The sequence below is a fragment of the Varanus komodoensis genome, unplaced genomic scaffold (genome assembly GCF_004798865.1).
Source record: "Varanus komodoensis strain SLA01 unplaced genomic scaffold, ASM479886v1 scaffold1, whole genome shotgun sequence".
In the NCBI taxonomy this organism is placed as follows: domain Eukaryota; kingdom Metazoa; phylum Chordata; class Lepidosauria; order Squamata; family Varanidae; genus Varanus; species Varanus komodoensis.
The window spans coordinates 123,993,706-124,019,913 of record NW_025335268.1 but is presented as its reverse complement, the minus strand read 5'-3'; the positions used below and the strand labels follow the sequence as shown (position 1 = coordinate 124,019,913).

General features: G+C 41.9%; 2 protein-coding genes across 3 annotated transcripts in view; one reads left to right on the top strand and one right to left on the bottom strand.

Annotated features, from left to right (window-relative positions):
* Positions 1 to 3,300: 3,300 nt before the first annotated feature.
* On the top strand, positions 3,301 to 10,814 carry LOC123030384 (ubiquinol-cytochrome-c reductase complex assembly factor 2). Its single transcript, XM_044444257.1, has 4 exons — positions 3,301 to 3,486; positions 8,111 to 8,185; positions 8,506 to 8,575; positions 10,265 to 10,814. The coding sequence occupies exons 1-4, from the start codon at positions 3,349 to 3,351 to the stop codon at positions 10,360 to 10,362; spliced, it is 381 nt and encodes a 126-aa protein (XP_044300192.1). The 5' UTR covers positions 3,301 to 3,348; the 3' UTR covers positions 10,363 to 10,814.
* A 298-nt stretch (positions 10,815 to 11,112) lies between these two features.
* Positions 11,113 to 26,208, bottom strand: part of ITPR3 (inositol 1,4,5-trisphosphate receptor type 3) — a 111,142-nt gene continuing 96,046 nt past the window's right edge. The window contains exons 47-58 of one of the 2 annotated variants that reach the window (XM_044444242.1): positions 25,265 to 25,375; positions 24,114 to 24,306; positions 23,194 to 23,319; positions 21,747 to 21,919; positions 21,269 to 21,433; positions 20,588 to 20,780; positions 19,328 to 19,435; positions 18,548 to 18,672; positions 16,906 to 17,071; positions 15,080 to 15,240; positions 13,441 to 13,602; positions 11,113 to 12,731 (exon numbers count right to left, since the gene is read on the bottom strand). In XM_044444242.1, coding sequence (XP_044300177.1) covers positions 12,663 to 12,731; positions 13,441 to 13,602; positions 15,080 to 15,240; positions 16,906 to 17,071; positions 18,548 to 18,672; positions 19,328 to 19,435; positions 20,588 to 20,780; positions 21,269 to 21,433; positions 21,747 to 21,919; positions 23,194 to 23,319; positions 24,114 to 24,306; positions 25,265 to 25,375 — 1,752 coding nt within the window. In that variant the 3' untranslated portion in view covers positions 11,113 to 12,662. Of the gene's footprint in view, positions 12,732 to 13,440; positions 13,603 to 15,079; positions 15,241 to 16,905; positions 17,072 to 18,547; positions 18,673 to 19,327; positions 19,436 to 20,587; positions 20,781 to 21,268; positions 21,434 to 21,746; positions 21,920 to 23,193; positions 23,320 to 24,113; positions 24,307 to 25,264; positions 25,376 to 26,208 lie in introns of those variants that run through there. The other variant, XR_006416089.1, reaches the window with a different exon arrangement.

Sequence of the window (26,208 nt, the reverse complement as noted above, 5' to 3'; positions counted from 1 at the left end):
CTGCTTTGTGTCTGCATTTCCTTTAAACTATTTCTTAAGGATCTGTTGGCATTTGCATAATAGCAGTAAAAACCAATTGTCTCCACGAGTTTAAATACCAGGCCTTCTAGAATTCTTTGCACTAGCTATTTATTACCAGTTGCCTGTGAATAACCATACATTGTGACAAGAAGATTAAATCATTAGCCCAAATACATGTTCCACTTAGTCTGTTACCCAGCTGCAGGAAATGACTAGAAGTTGTTCACAATACCAAATGCCACTAATATGAAATTGACAGCAAACATCTACAGCAGTTCTGCTTGAGCTATCAAAGTCTCCTAACACAAATGGTCTTGTCTTCATTTGTACTAATTATAGAATATACATTCTCTTTTTAGGCTTAATTTAAAAATTATTTTCAACCTCAAAAAATTAGTAATGCATATGTAGTCAATTTTCTGCCAAAATCTAGATAACATCAATACATTTTACATAATATAGAATAACCAACCATTTCCCCCAAGTTAAGCATGTAGATACATCTTTGAGTGAAGAGAATGAAAAACAAATTAACTGGATGTGTAGATTAAGGCTGCACTGAACACAACTGGACTTAAGAGTAGCCATGTGTAGAATTGTGCTACAAGCCTATTAGCTCTTATTCTGTAGTAAGTCCCATTGCACTCAGACCTTCTTTGGAATAAACATGTATCCAGTGGCATAGAATGGTTGCAATCCTAAAATTGCTTCATAGTGGAGAAAGTCTATTACATTCAGTTAACTTTCTTCTTCTGCACATACATTAACTAAACTATACTCAGGTTCAAAGGCTACTTCCAAATAAACATCTTTTTTCTGTTAGAATCTGCCCATTTGAACTCCTGAAGTTCAGTGATTTTGCTCATGGAATGCAGGCTAGGAAACCCAGCGTGATGGTCCCTGAGAATGGAGCATGAAAATCTGCTGTTAGCAAGATATCTTTGAGTGGTGTTCTGTGAATCCTAGAACAGACCTGGGGCAGAGGAAATCTGGGTTTGTTCCACTACCTTATCTGTAGATATACTAAGTGGCCTTGGACAAGGTATTATTACTTGCAATCCAACACATCTGGAAGACACTAGGTTAGGGAAGACTGTTCTGAACCAAAACAGCACAATGTGGTTCATACATGAAATGTAGAAGCAAACAAGCAATACTTATAGGCTGAACCAGCAACCTGTCTTGCTTGTTGCCACCCACCAACAGAGACTGGCAAATGTTGGCATATTTTTACTATTAGTCCTATAGTGCTTTTTGGAAGCTTGTAAGAATATGAGGCAAGGAAAGACGTTTGAATTTCCATTTTCTCCTTTTTAAACATACATTTAATGCAGCTATTGAAATCAGTAGTTGACAAAATGCTTAGGAAAAGAAGACCAAGCGTCTTTTCCAAAATCCTTGGGAAAAGACTATTACTGAAAAGTGAAAGGTCGCTCATAAATCCTGTATAAGTAGAAAAATCAGTGGCAAAAGCCTAACAAAAATGGGGAAAACTAGCACAGCTACCTGTCTGCTTCCTTGAAGTCCCAGTATGTCTCCTGGTATCTGTGTCAGGTCTTCCCCCTCCCTTTGGGGCAAAAACCTATGCTTGGGCACCTGGACCAGAGAAACCTTGGTGCAATCTCGCCTGTTGCTACTCAACCTCCCTTGCTGCCAGGGAGAGTTGCTTGCAGCGCCTGTGCTGGAAATGCAATTCCAACTTCCTTTTCAGTGGGTGTCTCCTCTGGCCTTGCCCCACCTCCTCTTACCTGGGTGTTGGTTCCAGAAGGATCTGGGTTTTGTCCACTGATAATCTGGCAATGGCTTATCCTCAGCTCTAAAATACATTCTAGGAGATTCCTCCAGGTTTAGGCCCTTGACAAATACTATTCAATAGGTTTGCTAAGGGGAAGCCTTGTCTTGAGATGAAGTTAGCCTGGACATCTGCATTGCAAAGCCCACTTCATCAGAGGCACTGCCTAGTTACCTTTCTTGCTTTTTCTCCTCGCCTGCTTGCTGTAATACTAAGTTCTTGTCAGAAATAGTAAAAAAAAAAAATTAAAAACAACTTTTGCGTAACAGTGACTAGGCAACTGTGTGTTGCTGTCATCTTTCGCCCATCTCAGAGCAGAAGCAAAGTCATGAAACCATGCTTTAATTACCCTGCAGTGTAGTTCAGTGCTGTTATTCCCAGCACTGAGAAGGGGAAAGAGGTTATAACCCTGCAATGTTGTTAGTGCCTAGGGAAGCTTTTGTTGCAGCAGAGGGAACTGTGTGAGTTGCCATCGACTCCACACGAAATCCCAACGCAAATGTAAGACTAATTATGCGCATGCGCATCCTCCTCGGCTCTGGGGTCTTCTCTCCACACCGATGGTGCAGCAAATCCCCAAAAGACCAGTCTGGTTCCTAATGGCGCATGTGCAAATGTTTTTTCGCTTTCGCTGCAGATAGAAAAACTATGTCAAATAACATCATTTCGACTTCTGCTATCAACTGACTCCCCTCTCCCTTTCTCGAGCGGTATTGGAGCCCAGAGAAATCGATGGAGAGTTTCAGTATTTGTAAGAACTGCATTTGTGCAATCCAGAGATCGAGGTCATTCCCTCTCTCCTTGGCCTTCCCACTTCCCATAAACTGAGAGTAGTAAAGTTCACGCTCTTTCTACCTCGGGTCTTATTTCTTATGCCACAACCTTATTTGTTAGCGTATCATCATCTCGAAGTGCAACGTGTCTGCAAGCGAGTCAACTGCGTATGACATTCTGTATGCAACTGATTGCTGGATTTCGGTTGCGAGGAATTAAGAAGGGACAGTTTTTGGAGCTCGCCCTCTGGCGACTTCCACGTGGGGATATCAGCACTGAATAACACTACAGTCTTATAGTAAACCACACTCTCACTTGTTTGCCACTCGTGTCATCATACTCCCAGTCCACACCCATGGAGATAGAAGTCTCGATGTTCAAATGTTTAATAACTCGAGTAGCCCTGAGTTAGCACTGTCTTTTTCATTACTTTTCCTTTCTCTGGGGGCCCGGGGGCCCGTCACAACTAGATTCAGTGTAAACCCCGATTTTTTCTTTCATTCATACAGACAGGTCTCACTTTCGCGCCAAAACTTCTCCAGTAGGAACCCGGGAACATCCTATCCAGAAGATAGGTGCCTCTTCAAATATTATCTCTGCGGTCCTTCAGGTCTGACAGCACCTTTCTGCGCAGCTGCAATCTATTTTTCGTACCAACCAAATACTATCTAGAGACAGAGAGACGCCTCTCCCCACTTCGGACGTCACAGTTCAGGCCACGTGATCCGCCCGCCAATGGTGTCGAGAAGGAGCCTGCCAAAATGGCGGTGACGCGCTACCGGCGCTTCTTGAAGCTGTGCGAGGAGTGGCCCGTGGAGAAGACAAAGCATGGCCGCGATTTGGGCACTTTCCTGCGGCAGCGGGTGGCGCAGGCCTTCCGCGAGGGAGAGAACACGCAGGTGGGCGCGGGGGTCCGCTTGGGTCCCGGACGAGCGGTCGGCTGGCGCTTGGACAGCAGCACAGCGCGCCGGGGGCATGGTAGCTGTCGCGTGACTTGTGCTGCGGGTTTGTGCCGGGCATCGGATGGCCAGGCGGAAAGGCGGACGGGGCTCCTGCCTGTTTTAGTAGGGGCGTAGACAGAGGGGGCATTAGTAGACACAGCACGTCATGCAACGTACTCCTGCTGAAATGTCCTTCTGCATAGTACACCCAGCTGACTATTAAAGATGTGTGTTGAAGCACCCCTGTTCTCTTGCACCCTTAACTCCACACAATGGCTTAGCTCAGAAAGAGAGCACCAGCACTGCATGTAGAAGGCCCCCGCTTCAAGTCTCAGCTTCTCTAAATAGGACTGGAAAAACTCCTGCCTAAAATCCTGAAGGGCAGCTGCCAGTCTCTGTTAACAGTACTAGGCTATATGAACCAGTGGTCTGATTCAGTGGAAGGTAGAAGCCTGTATTTCTTGTCCCCTAGCCACCTTATCCATGCATGGTGCAGTGCAGGGGAGGGCAGACTTCATGCTTGAAAGATCTATTTGGATTTTTTGTTTTGGCTGAAAACTTGAGATCCATCCACCAGAGCCTGATGTACATGTAGAATTCTAAGAATTTGAGTCCCACAATTAGTTTCGAGTTCCAGTACTGAATGGACCTCACAGTCCTGCATAAAAATTAAGTGCTTGTTATACCTAAACTGTCTTCATTTCAGCAGTATGATCTAGGTCAGGGGGATTGAGGGGTGAACTTTGGTGGGGGAGTAATCATGTTCCAGATTATCTAAAGATCTACCAATAGATCTAGAACTATTTTTCGCCCTCTGCTGCTGCAGTGCAATGGCAAAGATACTTACAGCAGAATATGCTATCATTACTCAAATTAAGTCTCAGTGCTTTCTTCTGTAGAGCAAATATATCTCATATAAGTGTGTAGGATTGCACCCTGCATCCCAAATCAGGAAGTCCTTGGTTTGAATAATTTTCATCCAGGGTTTGCAGCCTTGCCTTAGAAAGTTCAAAAAAAGGTTGTAAGATAGCATATGTGAAACACTTTTTACAGTCTAGTTAAATGCTAACTATTATTGTATTAGTATTAAAAGTAGTGTATTTTGTTTAATGTGATGTGCTGTTTGGTGTGCACAGGATTGCATCCTTAATGTGCAAGATGCTTCACAGTCTTTTTAAAAAGCTGTGTGAAAAGATGATCTTATAAGTGGAGTACCAACACTGAAAATGTATGATTTTCTCCACAAATTTGAAATGACATCCATTGCAGGTGTGGAGAAAGGTTAAATGCAATCAGCAATGTTACTGGGCATGGGACAGGTTAGAGCTTCATGGTGAAACATCCACCACATCCAAAGCGCTGCCAACTCACAATAGGTAGGGCAGGAGGTGAGAGGCGTTCCCTACCCCCATTTTTTTCATCTTGGCTTTTTAAAACCATTTCCTTCCATCACCTATGTCAGCTCCATATCTGGCATAGTTGTGGGCTTGCTTGGGGCTGGAGGGGTGTTAGAAAACAAGAACGTCCTCTAACATACCCTCAGATTGTCCTGCTTTGGCTCCAGTGACTTGTGGGACATCAGGAATGGGTCAGCCACTGTGATGAAACTTTCCATTGTCACACTGGGGAGGTTTCTGCCTGCAGAACAGGATGTCCTTAGCATACTCTGAGCTTAGATTACTCCCAAGTATGGTAAACCATTTGATACAGCTGTTAAAGAGTTCTGGCAGGAGTAAATGATTGAAGGGTGGGCAAAAAAAAGACCCTTGATAATATTGTGACTTATCCCAGAGTGCACCATGAAGTCTGTGTAAAATATATGGATCTTGTTATTCTCTGAACACTTACATACATTTTAAAAATGGATTCTTCCCTAACTTCAGGACACTGTCATTGGAGTACACTATGGGTGTTCCTGGTGACACAAGAGTCTCTTTAATAGTTAAAGTCTTATATTAATATTAAAGTCTCTTTAATAGTTGTATAGAAGAGAGTACTTAGGAAGGTGCATTTTATCATGCACTTGTAAGAAGAAACACAATTCTTTTGGTAGTTCCCAGTGGAGAGAAGCCACAATGTATGCTCATTGTATGTTGTGCTTTGCATGTGGGTTTCATGAAATAATTTCTATATGAAAATTCCCTCTCTTCAAAACAAAACAAAAAACACCCCATAATATATAAAGTGATGCTCATTGAAGGGCAGGAGGGTACAGGTTCCTTGGACAGAGGATGTAAGCACTAGACATCAAGATCCAACCTGGAGCTTTCTAGAAGTCTTTAGCCACTTGATTCCAGTCATAGCTAGGCTTACTGATTTCTCTGGTGCTTTAAGAATGCCTATTTAAAATGCTTAAACCGTCTTTTAAATGCCTACAACTTACTAAACTCCATGTATAGGATAACAAGGCAGTCCATGCCCAAAGGCTGATAATCTAAAAGACATTAAATAAAAAGAAAATGGATGGAGAGGGAAGAGGAAAGTAAGCATGCTAAAGCACCACTTCTTAAGGTTAGATAGTTCTTTTGAAGACTAAGTTGAATGTAAATAATGGAGGGAGGGAAGAAGCTAAATAGCCGCTGGTGTCTCAGCTGAGTCAGTGGACTGCACCCTGCTGTCCTATCATTTCCTGTGCTGCAGCAGGGAGCCCCAAATTGCTGGTTCTTCTTCCCTCCAGCGTGATGCCAGTTCAAACACAGATGCTTCTCATTTCTGGGTTGCCATCTGCTGCTGTGTTCTTACCAAGCTGTCTGACTTAGGAACCAATGCTGGCATCCCAGTCTATAAAGCAGACTTCCTATGGTTCACAGTGGGTATAGTAAGTGTTTCAAAGGTGGAAGTGCCCATTTTTCCACCAGCTACTTCTTCCTCTGCTCCCAGTGGGGCACTGTGGCATATAGACTGGAGCAAGAGATACAACTGCCGTAGGTTCCTTTAAAATGTAAGGTACATGACTTGCTCAGCCCTTAAGGCTTAAAATTTTTAGAGTCCAAGTTATTAATAGCTGGGCTGCATCTGAGTACAAGTTGTAGATCAGTGAGTAATGAGCTCCTTGGAGGGAAAGCATATATTTTAAAAATATTAAGGAAATGAATCTGTGACAGACATGCAGTTTTAAGAGGGCCAACATCTTCTCATCATTCTGAAAGTAGCACAGAAAATTGTTCTGTTACCTTTTGTCACTAAAGCAATCTGCTGCATCTATTTCAGAAAGCATTCTTCCTTTCTTTTTGTGCTTGGAACAGCTGACTACCACACTAATTCCCCCAAACTGCCTTTCGGTTTTGATAAATTTAAATTGATGCTTGCAGCACTGATATCAATTTGTATGTATAAAATCCTTGATACAGTCAAGAAAAATTTGCTGCCAAATGGCAGGAGGAATACATAAAGAGCAGAATCAGAGCTGTAAAGGTATTTTGTGAGTCCAATATCTGCTTTATTCATGTGAAATGAGATGTGCTGGGGTATTTTTTTTCTTTCTGAAGTGCTATTTCTGCTTTCCACTTGATAGCTGCAGCCTCATCAGGGGTTTTCAATATGAATTCAAAAATATGTATAACAAGATTATGAGAGTGGCCTATCCCATTTTCCTAATTTGAGTTTTGGACAATATCTCATACTGTGGAAGAAGAGCCCCGTCATAATATTCTGACTTGCATAGATCATGCAAGTGGATTGTGAAGTGAAATTCCATTTGGGCATCAACTACCCAGGGACCAGGGATCGTTCTTGTAATTAAATATATTTTTTGGAATTACTTTCATTCCCCAAATGTTTTAGGGCCTAATCCCATGGTCACCCAAACATTATTCGGACCTGGGTCCTCCAAAGACCCACCCTATCTCCCTCATAGCCAGTGTAGAAGGAACTGCACTAGCTGCCAAGACGCAACTGGACCTTTGAGAAAGGGAAGGAGGAGGGCTGGGGAAGAAGGGAAAAAGGCTGGGACCAATAGCTTCCTCCATTTCCTGTCGGTGTTCCAGGCTTTTTTCCTCCACACTGCTTCATCCAGATAGCCAAAAATGTCTGTCTAGATGAAATGTTAGGTGCTGTGACAGCAGAAGTCTCTCCCACTGCATGTTGCTTCATGCATCTGCAACACAGGGCTTTGGACAACACCCTTAAGCATCTTATGTCAACAGCAAGGCCAAGGCAATGATGTTAAAATGTTCTTTCATTTGTTTAAAACTTTTTTAGATCATCCCTTACTGTAGTTCAGAATGGTTTAACAATAAGAATGTGAATGTTAGATGTTGACATATTGCGTATACCTCTTCCTGTGACTTCGAGATGTTTTATCTACTTGTCTGGTACATCTGAAACCACTAGAGGTACCATTTTGGATTAGATGCAGTGAAGAAGGTGGGTTTTGCTTATGTCATTGCTTTTCTGGCATATTTTGGAGCTGTTAACCTGCAAACACTTCTCCACTGTATATGACACAACAGTCTGATGCATGTGTAGGTCTTTGGAATTTAGGTTATTGGAATTTTGGGGTGCTTTTTAATTTGGTGGTTTTATTGAATAGATACGAAGATCAAAAAGGAAGTACTTTATTGCATTTTTGGGTTTTTTGCAGATTTCTGATCCGATGACCTGTGATGCAATGTTTGACAGTTTAGCTAGAATCCATTCCAACTACTATAAAATCAAGGTGAGTTTTGTCACTGTGGGAATAGGCTAGTTATCCAGTGTTGAAATCCGATTGCTGCTTCTGAGTATAGTTTTGTAATCCTGTTGGTAGCCTTTCCTATCAGGAAAAGACAAGCCAGTTTACCTAATGTTCTCTACTGTGTGTGCTATCTTAGTATTTGTGTGTGTGTGTAGTAGATGAATATGCTAATAAATTTATTTCAGCAATCATGATGCAACTGTCAGCACTGCTGCATCAGAAAATTGAATAAGAGCATAACTCTTGGGTGAAAGAGAAGGTATATGTGTATATATAACTTGTTTCTGTGTTTGTTTGAATAGTATCCACGTTTGAAAGATACAAGCTTCACTGGGGTGACAGTGGAAGAATGCAAGATGGTCCTTGCAACAGGTATTTAGGCTAGCTATTGCTTTATCAGTTTGCTGTTCTATTCTCAGGAAAGATTACACCACCTTTATGATGCACCCACCAAATCCCATGTGAATTGGCAGAAACATTATGATCATGATGGAGCTGCCATTTCCAGCTACGTCTCCCATGAGTAGAAAGTTATGCTAAAGGAGCTTCTAAGGGACCACATGGGCAGTGTTTGGAATGTCAGTGACTCTGGGCCAGTCTGCACTATTGAGGCATGGTTAATAGCCTGTGGCACCTTATTTCCCCTGCTGTGCATGCTGGCCAAACTTCCCTGTGTAACTTGCTATGTCATCCAATCCAAGGCCACATGGCTAATTTAGTGCAGTGGGGAAGCAACCCTTATATATCCTACCCCCTCAAACAAGCCAAGCTGCCCCAATAAACATAATTCAGGAAATCTGGCCCGCATGCAACTGGCATGTGCAGCTGAATTAACAAACATTCATGGATTGTTAGTCATATCACAATCGTGCAAATCTGGTCTGTGAGTTAATGCATTGACTTGAGCAATAATGGCATACCATTGTAAATGGAATTTTGCATCCTAAGGAATTGTGAACCCAGGGCTAAAGGAGACAATAGAACTTGCAGTTTATCCTTATTTCAGGAAGCTAGCCATACCCCTCTCCAGGATCCTGTAAGGGGTTCTGCCAGATCAGTTTTCTTCTCTCTCTGTTATCACTCAGCTGGCTCTTAACATTTCATTCCTGATGGAGACCACTAAGCACGCTCAGGCCTGATTGGGTTGTGCCTGGAAGGAGGGGATGAGATCTCTATGTTTGAATGTTTCAAACTTCTGTATACCTCAGGTTTACCCAAACATGCTGTTACTGCCCACTTGTTTCTCCGTGGTCCTGTTTTTGTGCCAGTCCTGTCAACACAGGAGTACTGAGACAGTCTTGAAGGGAGTAATGGTATGAAATCATGTGTATTTAATTGCCCTGTGTTTGAGACACACAGTTTTGAAGAAATGTGTGGACCCAGAGCTAATAAGCTTCAAAGGCTGACATTCACTTATAGGAAAGACAACAGTATTCCAACAGATGTTTGACTTCCTGCTTTAGTGGTTTCTTTGGTCCAAGAAAATATGAAAAATAAAGTAAATGCACATATCATCTCTGTGGAGTAGAAGATACTTTCTTTCCTTGTTATACAAAGCTTCAAAGTCAGTTGTTACAGTTCAAGAGTTTTCTATTATACTGTGATTCTTTGTAGTTACTGCATGTCTCTGCAAAGAGCCTTTATGGAGAAAAGGGCATTTAAAACACATTTGAAATAACATATAGCTAAATAGCAGACTTCTATTCTGGCTGCAGTATGTGTGGAAAATGCGTTTTTGCTGGTTCATTATTCTGTTCTGACTAAAGGAAACCAGTTTAACTCAGGCAGTGAAACAGAAATTCATCTAAATGGAAACAGATTGTTGCTTTTATACTTTATAGGTCTTCACTTGTACCTTTAAAGGAGCAGCTGTGTGTAATTAGATCTGTGACTTATGCAGAGACATGCACCAGGAAGCTAGATCAGCTGTGCCTCCTTTTTGCAGCATACATAGTGACAGACATGCAGCAATTGCCATGTGTGGTGTGAAGCAGCCTCTTGAAGAAGCAAGAGTTTAATAAAAACCATGTTTCTTTATCCAATCACCTTCCCTGGCTGCAGATACCTTGAAGCAGATGGAAGAAGCATCAAAAGGGAAATGGACAAAGTTACGTGAAAAATTCTCTGGCAAACGTCCTGAAGAAGATTCCAAATTATGACTTCTTTTCCCTAATCGATGCTCACGAAGGACTGCATTTTGCCAGGATAGATACTTCTTCTTGAAACAGGAGTTTTAAAATAAGCTTACATATGAGCATGTCAGACTCTAAATCAAGAGATCCAGGTTTGGCATCTCAACTCAGAACAATTCCTCTTTCGGGGTTAGTGGATCAGGTATTGATAAAAGACTTGGTGAGAAATCATCTGGAATGGGACAAAGCTCATTTTGTTATTTTGGCTTATGGAAGGTGTTAGGAAAGCTTGGGTTAGATTTGCAGAACACAGTGGTAAGTTACTTGAAGTTCTTGGACTGGGTGATTACATGGGTGTAGGGGTTATGGAAAGACTGCACTGCTGGATGTCATCTTGTAACTGATGGATTGAAACATAGTGTTTGATTGCTTTTTAGAATAAAAAAATATTTCCAGAGCATTATGGAAATTATACTGAACATAGGTATGGCCTCTTCCTGTTCATGCCCTTAACTGACTTCTTCCAGAGAACAAATCTGTACATGTTGCTATTCTGCTAGACTATCTGCACACCCATTTCAGCTTGTGCCCTTGTTAAAGGTAGATGAAAACACAATAGACAAGCCAGCTGTGGTTCTCCAGATGCTTTCTTAAAGTTTGTTTCATAGAAACATAGAAAAAAGCAAGTCAGAAGGAGCCACCCAGGTCATCTAGTGACCCCTGGCTCCAGCCAGCTCCGCTCATGTAATCCCCAAGTTTAAAAAAAAAAAAAATGGATTGGGAGTTCACTTTTTATTGCTCTAAATATTTATGCAAAGATTAACAGCCGTCTGTCAGGGATGCTACAATTATATACTGTCCGGGGGGTGGGGGGGAATAAAGCTTGATTACCTCCAAGGTAGCTCCCAGCTCTAAAATTCTGTGAGTAATCCAATAGCTCTTTAGAAAATTCCTTGAGTCATACTACTAGTGTCTGACAAATCTGCAGTTCCACCAGCATCTCAAAAGAGAATACTTCTTCACCTTCTTTCCTTTTTATTCATTTTTCTGTGCTAAAACATCAGGAAGTTCCCATATTAAAATTTAAACAATGTTTGTAAAACATAACAGAGCAAGAGAAATAACAAAGCTGGACCCCTGATTAGTAGAATCTTCTTCTCTTAAATCTGCACAATAGTCAGGATACTTGAGGCACACACTGCCTTGCTGAGAAAGTAAAAGAAATGGAAAGACTCCTGCTACCTGGAGCAAGGGATTGTCATTCCTGGGCATCTAGTCTCCCCAAGCAGTATCACTGTGAACCAAGTGGCCATACAAAGTCAGATATGCCTTAAATTGTACCTGATAAGCCTTTGCTTGGCCTACAGTTGGGTTTGACTGCAGAAGCCGAACCCACATTGGGTTTTTCATATGGTGCAGCATTACAAATGTTTGGGGAAGAGATGGGAGAGGCATCTTTTCCTGGCATGGGAACCTCCGAGTTAAAATCCACCAACATTTTTCATTGCAGCCCTTGGAATATAGTCTACATGAAATTCCTGTGGAACCATTCCTTTTCTGTCTTCTTCCCCCGCATCCTCATAGCACCACTTCCACAGTAATACATGTTAACTGTTACCCCATGGTGATTCATTATCCATTTTGATGATTATTAGACACAGTGAAAATATGCTGATACTTTGCCTCAGTCTGCTGAAATAAAATGGCTCTGCAAGTTCTTGCCTAGAAACAGGATGACTCCTAAGTGTACTGGCTAGGATTTATGAGGAACATCGATAGCGTGTTCATGCTGCACTGTGAAAGGGCAATCTCCTACTTAAATATTTCCTTACAGCGTCATTTTGGTGAGATTGCATCAGAATCCCCCAAATGCCAGTGACTCCAGAGGACTTGAGATGACAAACTTGTAGAGAAAGATCCATGCATGTTGATTTACCATGGGGCTCTCTGGGAATAAATTAAAATATAAGAAACTATTACTTGCTATAAATGTCAATCCTATTTGCACTTGAATAGGTAGCCATCAGTGTGTAGTGCATGAAGAAAGATAACCCACGTTATTAGAACAGTTAAAAAGAAAACAAAGCTCCCAAATGTATGGTAAACGATGAATCCACACACGGTCATCTGCTTCGGGTCTCTTTCTTGCTAAGTAATGTGCCTGCAATCAGCCAACTAGAGATGAACCAAGAGAGGTGCTTGACTCCATACTGTGAATCATCATGGTGTGGATCAACTTTCCCTGCTAGTGAAATCTGTGCAGGGAACCTAGTACCAAATATCCTCAGGAAGTGCAGTTTTAGCTTGGGGAAGCTGATTTTGTTGTCTCAGTGGTTCAGAGTGTTCTGGACATCCACAAATCCCATCCGCTGCCTTCGCTTTCTTTGCTCTGTCATCTGAAATGCATAAAAGGAAAAGTACAAAGGTGCTTCTCCTCCACTTGAGCCTATACACCATTATTTATTAAACCTACAGTTGTTTGTGCATTGTCTGATAAGGCAGCATGCCACAAACACCTACATGTTGTAGACATTTCTGAAGACATTTCTTTCCCGGGTATATCCTTTGTTCATATATAATGTTGGCCATGCCGTACAAACTCTATGTAAGCTATATAAATATACCATCATTCCTCTGCAGCTATAAGTTCAGAAGGTGATTAGTAATGGCAGGTGATACCTTTGGAACAGCCTGTCCCCTGCTGTTTATCTGCTTGTTAGGAAACCTGTGATTAGCTTCTACCAAACATAAATCCTCCACAGAATACAGTTTGAAAATCACTATAACATGAATTGGATTGGGAACTTGGCACATAAAAATGGTAGGGACCATTTGAATCTATTCCCTGCACTGCAAAATGCAATCCTGAAATCTTTGTATTTGTCAGGAGAAAGTCAGGGTTAACCACACAGCAGGTCTTGTGTTTTATCTAAAAGCATCAGTGTTTCATACATTTTTTCCAAAATAATGGTTAGGTTGGGCTAGCAAATGCAGCCCAATTCCTTGACATTTGTAAAACCCCAAATGTGCTGCTTTTCTTGGTCTGTTTGGGACTCTATATATAAAATACACAGTCCAGCCCCCTGCTGCTGAATTTTTTGTTACCTGCTCCTTCAGTTCATTCAGCTGTGAAGTGAGATGGGATACCAATTTCATGGTGGAATTCAGTTTATCCTGCAGACACCGAATCTCATTTTGTTCCCCTTCACCTTCATTGCTAACTAATGACATGGCACGCATCCGAGGGAACCAGTCCAGGTTCTTGTTCTGGAACAGTCATTGGAAGAGCAACAAGTTAAGGCAGGGAATGTGCAATCTGAACTTCTAGTGACACTGATGGACCAAGAACCCCACTCCCATCCAAACAATGCACAATGCATTTATGGCAGGTATGGGGAAAAACAGCCTGGCATGTAGATCAAGTATGTCCTGAGACTTTTGTATAGGACAGGGTAGAAATGCCCCAAATATATAAAACGTGGATGTTTTGCATGCAACCTTCTCACTTCTTACTCAGGCGCCATCCCCTTTCCCCAAGAAGATATTTTACCTCCCAAAGGGCTTTCCCTTGCCAAGTGCTGAGAAAAGGAGCCTGGGGACACAGAGGACGAAGACTGGGAACTGTGCACTCAGGTGAGCTGCAGAGGTGCCAGTCTTTATCCCCATCACAATATGCTAAACAGGGAGGTTTAACCTAGAAGGGGTTGTGTGAGAAGGAGTGTGTACTTGAAAATGGTTCAAGGCACTACTGCCAAACAGTCCCCTCCGGGCAGGGCAGGGGTCAATTTGGCTCTTAGGCTGAAAACGCCCCACTCTCAACCTAAACCAACCTCATGCTTTTCTGGAATATTCTTTTCAGTTTTCCAGCTACTTTTAAATTATTCATCATTAGTAAGGAACACAACTCTATATAGGTAGTTAATTGTGTGATTAAAAATACTGCTTAACTCATTTCCATCCCCGAATTCTATGTTCTGTAGTTCCTGAGAGACCAATTGTGCCATCCTATTCATATGGCTCAGAAATAAGTTCAACTAGCATTTATTTCCAGGAAAAAGTGAATAGAATTGCAGCTTTACTTTCAGCCCACATATAAAAATAGCAGAATGGTTTGTTTAAATTCTCTGCTGCTCATTGAAAATGAAGCCAAAGCTGCTCAAAGGCCTTTTCACTGGAAGTGCAAGTCAGAAACTGGGAAGGCCACTTTATCAGGTTATTACATTTCTACCCTGCCCAACAACAGAAACTCTCTGGTCAGTTTACAAAGAATCAGACCTCTAAATTACATTATAAAAACTACCTGTGTGGAAGATATAAAGAGATTGCACACAGAGAAAGATACATGGATATCTAAAAACAGTAACTATCAACAATGAAACATCCAGGGCCGCCTCATATGCTGCCAAATGTTTGAGAGGAGAGAGAGTTGACGTGACACTGAAAGGATTGCAGTGATGGCATCAGGCAGGACAAGGACGAAGGTACTAAAGCTAATTTACAGACACGCTGCCTGTTGGAACAAGAGTGTGGCTGGGGGCCTGGTGAGGAGAGGGGAGAGTCTCATTCCATGATGCCATTCCCCACTGTTGGAGAATCGGATGTGGAAAAAGTAGAGCTTCCTGTACAGTTACCTGACTTGGAAACCTTGTTTTAAACTATGGCCTGCTTGCTTAAAAATGTCTCTTTGCAAGATAAAAGGTCTTAGCGCCATGTGAGGAAGAATACTGAATTATGCAGTACGTACCTTTATCATTTGCGCTACGTAGCTCTCAGGCCCTGTATAGTCAGTCTTATTCTTCACTCGCACCAGCACTATGAAGTACAGGTAATTCCACATATTGTGCTCAAATTTAATGTGCTCTTCAAAGGACACGGTTTTATTGTCAAATTTGTCTCTTTCAAGCCCTAAAGAGGCAGGAAAAGAAAATAAAAAGCGGTATTACCTAGCATCCAATGTGTCCTGTCACAACTTCTGTTCAGCGAGCTCTCTTCTGCAAGCATATTTCTCTAGGGCACTTGACCTCTGCTTGTAGCATATAATATGACAGGCAGATTGGTGGGGCCCTGGGGAATAAATGGTTCTGTTTGCAGCAAAGAATTGGAACTGATAGCTTTTGTGCAACCTTCCAATCTGCCTTCAGGGGGTAGTGAGCAGGAAACAAATTGTGCCTAATACCTGCAGCTGAGGCTGTAGTAAAAATTTCACAGTGGACCCTCCTTTCTCATCTGTGCATATACTCTATGGCTTTCTAGAGCAGCTCGTTACAAGGCTGTGGACATAACTGAATTTCTCCTATTCCTACCAGCTGGTCTAAACCAAGGCCTGAAACCTCACACTTCACAACTGCAGGCCTCAAGCATTTCCTCAGTTCGACCCAAGGGAGGCCATAGACTTGAGAAGCCACATCTGGACATGAAGGAGGCCATGGGAAGGGTAGTACTTACTTACCCTCCTAGGCACAGGTTGCTTTTGTGGAGCTTACCCATAAGAACCACCCCGACTCATTTCAACCCACTAAAAATTATGGTGATGATGAGGATGATGATGCTGTCTGGTGAGGTGGCCTTCCTCATGGCAATTGTACCAGTCAGCAGGGTACTGGAATTGTGTACACTTTCTAGCAAATAATGTGTACACATCTCAGCCAAGCCTTTGCTGGACTCACTGTGTGGGATCCTAAGAAGACATTCCTCTTATTTCTCTCTCTGTTCAAGGAATGTCTCACATTTAGCCCTGGGCTGGAACTCTGCAGGAGTCCAACAGCATTAGCCCTGCTGCTAAAATCTAGGTCATGTGATTCCTGACTTTTCCTGGTGTGTAGGAAGAGATGCTCTATGGCCAGATATCTCCTCACACCAAACCAATATGCCACATTAAAAAAATGGAGACTCTGTCAAGTTTTTAACGTGAGTAATTGAAATGTGAACACCAATGTAAGATGCAGCATGTAGGAAGGATTAGATATGCATGGCCTATTGGAGGAAGATGATCCTGCACTCTTTCTTTCAACTTATGCACACAGAAACCATTAAGTGGTGAAAGGCAATCGGAGACATGTATGTCTGAGTCTGTTGGGGAGGGATATACTCCTGTTTTCTGGATATTTCATGAGGGCCAATGCATAGCTGAAATATAACACATGCTTGTACTGTAAATAACCTTAGCTGTTCAAATGACCCCTATACGTGTCTGCTGTTTACAGACCAAACTTAAGCCTCTTGGTGGCATGTGAGCACAGTCTATCTTCTGATTATTTATTTCACTATTGCAGAAAGAGATAGCCTTCCCTTTCTGCCCTACCTGGCTTGCAATATCATGGTAGTTTGTTGGACAAATATTTTTTTCTAGACACTGATCAGGATCTTGGAAAGGTGGCATCTGGGAGAAGCTGCTTGGCATTTTTCAGCTTTTGCACAGCACTGGTTTGTTTCAGCTGCTTATTGAAACAAACAACTAAATTGTTGTATTGTGTTATTATTTGTTTTCCATTCCTGGAGTGGAACTGGAGTAGAAGTGTCAGATCCTTGGAATAGTTTACTATACACAGCTATACTCAGTTAGACACTGACCACATATGAAACAGGTTGTCTTGAGGATCTCTTCTTTTTTCTGCTTCTCACTCCTTAGATCTGCAAAGGTGTCAATGATGACACCAAAGATGAGGTTGAGGACTATGATTATGACAATGAAGAAGAAGAGGAGGTCATAGATAACTCGAGCAGGGAACAGAGACTCCTTTAGGACAGAAAAAAGAGAGTAACCGTTAACAATAAGCATAGTTTACTCTTTTCTCTCTTTTCCACTCTTTTTTTGGCAAAATGTCCAACAGCTTTGCCCTCCAGAATATAGCCACAGGACAACACGCTAGGTATGAAGGAATATGATGACTTCCCTAAGATCCAGTGATTACAGAATTAAAAGACTTGATATTGTAAGCACTAATTTAAAAAAAAAAACAACTTTTGGAAGGAGTGATTATATTATGTGTGTAATGCTGGAAAAATCTCACAACTAGATTGTGAAGATGAGATTGTTTGCGTTTACCAAGGGGCAATGTGTAAATCTCTTTCAGAAGAGTAAGAATGGAAATATGTAGGTATTCCTTAAAGAATAATACGGAATTTGGCATACCATGAAGAGACAAAGTTAAGGAAAAATGAACAAATTCATTTAATGTGTACAGGATCATTTAATTATGTAAATTAGCATTTCCATGAAACTACCACACAAATAATTAAATGATAATAAACCTAATACTGTGAAATATCCTACAGCATAAGCCTAATGCATTTAGACACAAAAGTCCTCATCAGTGACCTAATAACAATACTCTATTTAAAATGCTTTCATTTTTTAACAGAATCATTAGGTTGTTATGCAGCAAACTTCAGTATTTGACCTATTAGAGTTTTAATTATTTGTGCAGCTTTATATGAAATTATTAATTTATGTAATTAAAGGATCCAGCAGTGAATTGGGAGGGAGTGTATTTGTTTTTCTTACCTCTGTTTCTGGTTCAATAGGTTTTAATTAAGGCACATTTTGCATCTTTTATTCTTTGCACGTTATGAAATCCCCTTGATTTCAGTCAGACAAAAAGCATCCTTTACAGCAGGGGACGGCACCCTCAGTCTGTCGGCCGAATAGGGCCCATGCTGCAGCTCAATTCAGCCCGCAGGGGATGGAGCACCCATGACAGATTTGGACCCCTGCCCTCCCCAAGCCGCACCCCTTTGCTGCACAGTGGAGAACCCCTTTGCTAGCTCCAGCCAGAGATAAGCTGGGGATTTTCTCATACCAATTTGCCCAGGCTTTTACAGAAGCCAGGAAGGACTCCTCCTCACTGTTCCACCTGGGAAAAGAGCACTACTCCACATCCCTGCCACTTGCAGGAGCTGGCTGCTATGAGTGCTGCCTGAGTTCATTCCTACCCCACATATTCACCTTGGATGAAGCCAGTAGCTGCTAGACCAAGCAGCACTGCTTATGGTGTAAAGCAAGGCACAGAACTGCAAGGCAACAGAGGCTGCTGCAGCACTGCCAGTGTCGCTGGAGGGCTGGAACTCAGGGTGGGCTTCTGCCCCCTTGATGTCATCTAGCCTCCTAGCTATCACCTGGCTTCCCGGGCTGGATCAAAAGAGGTCACCCTCTACTGCTTTCTGTGATGCAGAGTTCCACCCTTCAGCAGCTGCTTCCCCCAAACAAACTTACATCCTTTGATGGCTTCCTGAGGATGTCTCCAACACCACCTCCATTTCTGAGGCCGTGATTGAGGACTGTGACTATGCACATAAGCAGTGTGTCACAGGCGCGCTCTGTATTATCTGCATCCTCTTCTGAAATACAAGCAAACAATGACTCAGCAGGGGAAAAAAATGACCTGACAACTTTGGTTAATCTTCCAGGCTCCCAATTCATATATTCACTAGCTATCAGAGATACTTAGATAGTATTTGGCTACTCCTCTTTTTACTCCTCTAACCATTCCTTTTTAAAAGACATAAATGATAATATTGCTGCAACAGCTCTGCTTGCCCTATTTGATTAATTAAATAATTATATTTAGATCCTGGTGGGTTACTTAATCTTCCTCCCTTGCATTTTCTCTTCACGACAACCACCCTCTGAGGTTGGTTAGGCTGAGGGTCAGTGACTGGTGCAAAGTCACACAGGCAGCTTCATGGGCAAGTCTGGACTAAAATCTGGCACACGCTCTCTGCAGAATTCATCCTGCACAGTGCCATTACTTAGGCAGGGCTGCCTGAGGCTGCCTTTTCCATCCAATTAAGGTGTTGAGTATAAGTCTCAACAAAACAACATTTAACGATACCTAGGAAGCTGGAAGACCTTATTGCATTTCCCCACTGACCTGAAACACAGTCCATTTGCATCCCAGATGCATTGTCAAGGTGGAAGATAAAAGATGCTAAGTTCCTCATCATTCCCACTACCCCCTCCATGCCAGGAAGCTGTTTCAGCAATCCCATTTACCTTCTATCGGTTCCGTCATAGCAACATGAGAAGAGCAGCTAATTTTGTCATTACTGCATGAGTCCATAAAAGCATCCATGTTTGCTTTCATCCCCAAGGGGTTAGTTGCTGGAAGTTAAAAAAAAAACCCATTGTCAAAATATGCTTTTTGAATTTATAACCAATGAAAGTTCAGAAAACTCATTTCCAGTGGCTGAAGCCATGCCAAAAGGTATCTCCAACCATATTCTGTACCTTGTTATTCTAGATGACCTGCTATCTAGGGCCACATTACCATGTATTCATCTGGCGGCAACTAGGAATGTGATTCATCTACCTCAGCTTCTGGAGATCCACATTACACTATTCCCAACCAGATCATCTAAGAGTGTCCTTATACATTCTGTTGTTGTTGTTTTTTTTCAAATGCAAATTAAGTCTGCATAGTGTCATTTAGAAAAAATATCAAGTCTACAGGCTGCAACATTCATTTGCAAAGTACATACAAACAGGGAGCCAGTTTCATTGCTGGCAAAAGCTACTACTTATTCACATATATGCTACCTGTAAAAGATACTGTGGATGCACAACCCTGGCATCTAATCCACTGTCAAAAGGATACATTTTGTACCCTTTTGCCTTTTTGTTTCCATTGTTGCATCGCTTTAAAGTGGAGCCAAGACAGCCAAACCAACAGCCTTAATTGCAGGAACAGGCTTGTTATTAAGTCTTGGTTAAAAAGTTGTGTACCCAGTCAAAGCAGCGGGGAGGAGGGGATCACTACAGTTATACATTAAGTGAATGTACAAGATCCCAAGAATGGCAAGGTGACTGGATGAACCTGACTAAAGACAACTGTAGTTGCTGAACCTGCATTTAGATCATTTTTTTTTCATTAGCGTACTGTTTCACACACAACCCTTCCAAGAAACAGATCTTAGAATCCAAGTCCAATCCATGGTCCAGTTAAAGCTAAAGCAGTAGGACTGCATATGATTTGGCTTAGCTGAGCTTAGAAGTAAACTGAGCTAAGGTGGTACCCCTGTATATGCTTACTTGAGGATAAGCCCTGTTGAGGTTCAGTGGAATTTGCTTCTAAGTAAGCATGCAGATGGTGTGCTGCCTACAAATATGCTTTGATGTCTCTGAATTGGACTATGGAAGTAGGTTCTTAGCAGGACCGAGAGCAAACGGATCTCGTTCTCTCTGGCTCATAGCATCTCAGAATGGGAGGAGGGGTAGTGGACCTGAAGTGTGGAGGGTGTGTGGATTGGCAGAGACCTTTAGATTTGATGTTAGGCAGTGGATCTACTTCCATGATGAAGTCATCTTTCAGGAATAGGAAGCCTACAATGGAGAAGAGGTAGACGAGGATGAGGGCCAGAAGGGCTGTCAGCAGGATGGAGCGTCCATTGCGTGTCACACTTTTGATGACATTAAATAAGGTCTCCTCCCGGTAGATCAAATCAAAAAGCTGAAATAGGAGGGGGAAAAAACCACTTCCTCAGAATCAACAGAATCAATTCAAAGTAAACAGAATCAGTCTTTCATTCCTATCACTTTTATCCCAAGAACTGAAGAATTATTGGATATATTTCATTTTATTAAGCATCAGCATCCCTACTTTAATGATAGATGAACTAAATAAATGGGGACACTCCTTTCCATGAAGGAATGGAAAGCCCTATTGACTTTGGCTGCTCCAAGAATTTCCTTTCAGGATGTAAGCTTCATTCCCCAGATCAGCGACTCTCCACTCTAACAGTCTTATGTCTTCATAGTGACTGTAGAAAAAGGAATAACTGCAACCAATAATAGCTAGATAAACAAGACAGATATAAAGATAGACAAAGAATTGTGCATACAGGATAACAGGTAATAAAAAGCAGGAAAAGAAAGAGCCTCTCATTGCTTTTCATTAAGAAACCACACCCTGCTCCTGTATGGATGAGAGTACCGTACCAAGATACTGTAGAACAGTTCATGTACAAAGAGCCCCAAGACGCTGGTCAGGATATAGGCGACGTGATAGAGAAATTCCACATCCATGATCATGGCCTTATATCCTCGGATGAACGTCCCACGGTTGCCAACAAAGCTTACCACAAACACGATTTTATTTGTCAGCTGTGAAGCAGAATGGGACAAGCAGTTACTTCCCAGAGTGACTTGATATGCTTATTATGCTAATTCGGCTTGATGACCTACAACATTCAGATATAAACTTATTGTTATAGATTTGCACAGGCAAAGAATAGAACTTAGTCCTAGGAATGGTCCCAGGCCCATAGTTGATTTAAAAAAAAAATGTGAACTCTGCTCAACCTAAGATATGTTAACAGCACAATCCTATACTGCTCAGAAGTAAGTCCTGCTGTTCAATGGTTAGTCTGTTCAGGTATCCAGTCTAAGTCTGGTCTCAGGTTGCCAGGTGACTTACATTGAGAGCTCCCAGTATGTTCAGTGTGAGGCCAATGCCCAGATGGTAGATGGATCGCAGGATCAGTGCCACAAGGAGAGGTCTGACACCATAGCGCCGGGTAAAGAGAGCCATGATGGAGAAGCAGATTAAAAACCATGACAGCAAAGGGATCAGTGGGGAATCCAGCAATCCTGGAAAACAGACAGGTACACTAATTAAAAATCCATGATTTGGGAACAAGGTGTACAGTAAGATAGCTTCTTTACACAACCACAGGTCAGAAGACAGAATAAAACTTAGGGAGTATAAAGAGTTAATGACTTTTTAAAATAAACATGAGATGGAGAACAAGACGTGCATAGTGGAGATCGGTGAAGTGAAGCAGAGAGCAGTAAATGGCCACCATCACTGGGAAGCAATTCATAGGAAAAGGTGTTATTGGCAGATGTCTGTCCAGGCAGAGTGGCTTGCAAAGTCAGTGCAGGTGTATTGCTAATGCATAGCCAGCAGTGCCTACTATGGGCCAAAGATGTCATCAGCCTGTATCCACCATGGACACCACTGGCCAATCAGCAGCAGCACAGCTGCATGGTGCTAAGCAAGCCACATCCTGCCTCAGCTGCTTGCAATACATTTACTGTTTTCAGCCCCAGTTCACTGACTGCTTCTGCCAGTGCACCCAGATCAAGAGGAATGCATTTGTTTTAGAATACCTCATCAAGGTGTGTAGAATCTAGAGTCTCTTTGACCTGCAAGTATTTCTCTCAAATCAAACTAAACAATATAAAAATAACATACTATTTCCCCAAATAACTGTGTATTTATATTATACAAGAAATATAACAAGGAGTATCACTGCTTTTATAACTGACTTACCACTGAAATGGTGATACTCTGAAAGATTATTTTCAGAGGGGTTTTATTTTAATACTAACAAAAATAAATGTTCCAAAATCCCTATTAGTATAATACCTTTATTGGACCAACCAACAGGTCAAATAATGTTCAAACATTAGAAATTTCATATAATGAGATAAGAAGGTATGAGAAAGAAGCTGAATTGATGTTGGATGTTGAAGTCATGGGGTCTGCAAGGTATCAGGTTTTTGGTTTTTGGGTTTTTGTTTTGTTTTTTTCTGGGGGGGGGGGTGTTCTGCTTGTTCCTGTAAATATATTATATGAATTTGAGAAATTTTCTTGTGGTCAGTATGGCTACTTTTGCTATTTGGGTGACTGGAAAAGCAAATGGATAGCGATTTCCAAATGGTCATGTTAGTTTTAGAGTAATTCCAAATAATCGGTTGCAAAGCCTACTTAGCAAAGAGAACTCAAGTTTCATAGCACTCCAGATGGATTTTTTTTTCTTTTTTCTAGAGGGTACCAATGTCGAATGTCATCAGGAAGGCATAAGTAAATGCCAGCAATGGTTGTGTGAAAGTCAAAGTAAGACTGATGGAGCCTGTACCCATTGAGGATGCCTCAACATAAGGATAGAAGAAAGCAATGATGATGTTTATGAAGACAGCCAGGTTGAAGGAAATACTTCCCCAGAGTGTCATTCTGCGGGAGAACCAGTACATCAGTGTATTACCTATGGGAAGAGTAAGAAGCAAAACTGAGTGAATTTCATATGCTTCTAAGAAATAGCACAGCCCTCCCCTGAGCCCCGGCAATCTCAGTACAATTATTCACAAGACCAGGGATCAATAGTCTTCCTTCCTCAGCATAGCTGCAAACATGATCAATTGCCAGAAACGAGGCACAGCTTCCAAACAGTGGCACATAGTTTGGGCTTGTCAAACTTCAGTGTATAGCAATAGACACAGCTAGCCCAGTCTGTAGGAAAAAAACCCACTAAGCTTCGTTGCACTCAAACATAAGTGCTTAAAGAGACATAAAACCAGCTGTGCAAACACAAAACTAGATGATATCATGACACCATTGCCAGAAGGGAAACACTTTTTAGAAGCAGCAATATCTCTGCAAAAAGATAGTTTCATACTGGGATTGTGGGATGTTTCGCTACTTCCTTCCATCCCCATCCCACCCCTGCCCACCAATCTTTTCAACAAGAAATTTCCCCAAGTTCAGAGAATTTCTGAAAACAAAAAAGTAGAATATGATCTAATATTCACACTGACTTTTATCTGAGTCACAGAAGAATTATGAGGTCAAAATGCTTGCCTTGAATTTGAGGTATTATGAGCACTCAGCACTCCTGTTTCCAAGTCAGGAAACACCACTTCTCTATTTCAGGTTAGTAAATGTCACTGGATTATCTGCAGTCTGGAGATCAACAGGTGCTGCTGGGCCCTGAGCTGACACGCAATTTGGGATTGCAAAGGATATCTTACATGAGCAGCCCCCGCCTCATCCTAGACTTACTGCGCAGCTTCTTCTGCCATTCCATCTCATTGTGGAGAAAAGATGACTGCTCAAAGAAGTCACTGACTTTGCTGCCTTGCTCATCTTGCTCTGTAGTGGTAAATAGCCGGTATTTTGTCTCTGTGGTCAAGAACTCACAGATGCTGGGCACTGGGAAGATTATCTGCTCCATGCTCCTATCCAGGCGCACAATCTGCGGCAAAGAAGAGAATGAGGTGCCCTTGGGTCTTATTTTATCTGCAGTTCTTAAACATCCAGAGTTGGAAGGGGCCTGTAGTTTTAGTCCACTGCATCCTGGAAACTTGGGACAGGTAACAGTAGATATGTACAAAATACCCAGTTAAAATCAGTGCTCCCTTTTCTCTATTAAGCACCCCCAAGCCTATCAGCTGCTGAATTAGAAAACAAACATCCCCAGGAATTTACACACATGTAGTGTTGATTCTGATTCAGAATCAGAAATGAAACTGAATCTGGACTGGCAGCTCTCTTAGGGTGTAGTTCTATGCATGCTTAGAAAGGGGAAACCTCTTATATTTCTCAGCCAGTCTTACTAGCTGGGAAATGCTGGAAGTTTTAAGACTTCTTCCTGTCTAAACATGCACAGGATTGTATGCTTGAAGGCATCTCCTAGGCACAAGGGAAAGGACTGCAGCAGCTTATTCTTACATTCCCAACATTTGGCTATAACCACTGAGATAACAGCTCATTTATTTCCTCCCTGTATACTGAACTCAATTGGAGGGGAAAATAAATTAGAAAATATATCATCCACTGGCTGCTGCTGCTGCTATTGTTATTATTACACTAAAATTATTATCTCACTGTTTTCTGCTTGCAAGGAACCCTTACATAGTCCTCTTCCATCCTATTTACACCTTGCAACAACCACCCTGTAAGGTAGGCTGAAAGTAAGTGACTGACCTAAAGTCAGCCAGGGCACTTCATGGCTGAGGGGAGACTAAAACCCAGCTCTCCCAGGTCTTCAGTCCAGTGCTCTAACCACTATGCCACACTGACTCTAATGTTGCTGTTAGATAATGGCTCATATTTTACACAATTTCAATTATGTCAAAGGGAAATAAGGATACTAGCTCTAAGAAAGCAAGCCTAATTGTTTGCAGATGGACATAAGGAAAAGTTAATCACACCTCTATCTGGGATGTATGCTTCTCATAATAAGCTAATGGATCTTCCTCTTCCTCTTGGACAGGAGTTGTTGATTTCAATATCTGGGTCAGCTGTTTGTTGTGCCGACTGAGCTGCACGAAAAAGAAGGCAAGAGAAATTATATATCCTCTGAACATTTTGGCCTGAAAGAGTCTGCAGGGATCTCCTTCTGTAGTTTAACAACACATTTCCTTGTATTTACTAGGCCTGACAAGCACTGGGGGAAAGGGGAGCAAATGCGGTGAATATAAACAGGGCCTGGGATTCCCCTGGGAGACAATTATTCAATTCACCACAGTAATTACAGGCAAAGACCACTAATCCACAAATTACAAATAAGTGCCCCTAAACCCCCATCGAAACGGAATTACAGCTAAATGGTTATCATGGTCTTGAACTAGGCTACGTGAGCAAACAGGCAGTCAATTTTGCTCTCTCTGAAGGTAAAAAAAACAAGCTACTTCAACTGCAGGAAAATCTCCCCTTCACTGCTATATAGAGCAATACTAGGAAATTGCACCCAGAGACAAGTATTTTTGTGGTTGTTTCATGCTGTCATCTTCATCTTATGATGAATAAATGCCCTCCCAGAGATAAGTATACCTATATGAAATTAGCACAAGGGTGTATAATCATCCAGTAAAGCTCTACACTGGGTGTGCTCATTCCTTTTCTAATCTCATAATACACCACTGGCAGCTTTTCTTCCTTGAAGTATATGGACTCCCCTTCACCAGTATTATAAATATAAGCATCTCACAAAAGGTTGTGTGATACTTAAAAAGTTTCTCGGGCAATGGAAGAATTTAGCAGCAAATCCTCAGGGATATTTAGAGGTCTATGTTTGCCTTTACAGCCCACAGATGGGATATCATCTTAGAGGAAGGAGGTGAGGCCAAGATCATGCCTTGCCCTCCCGTTTTTG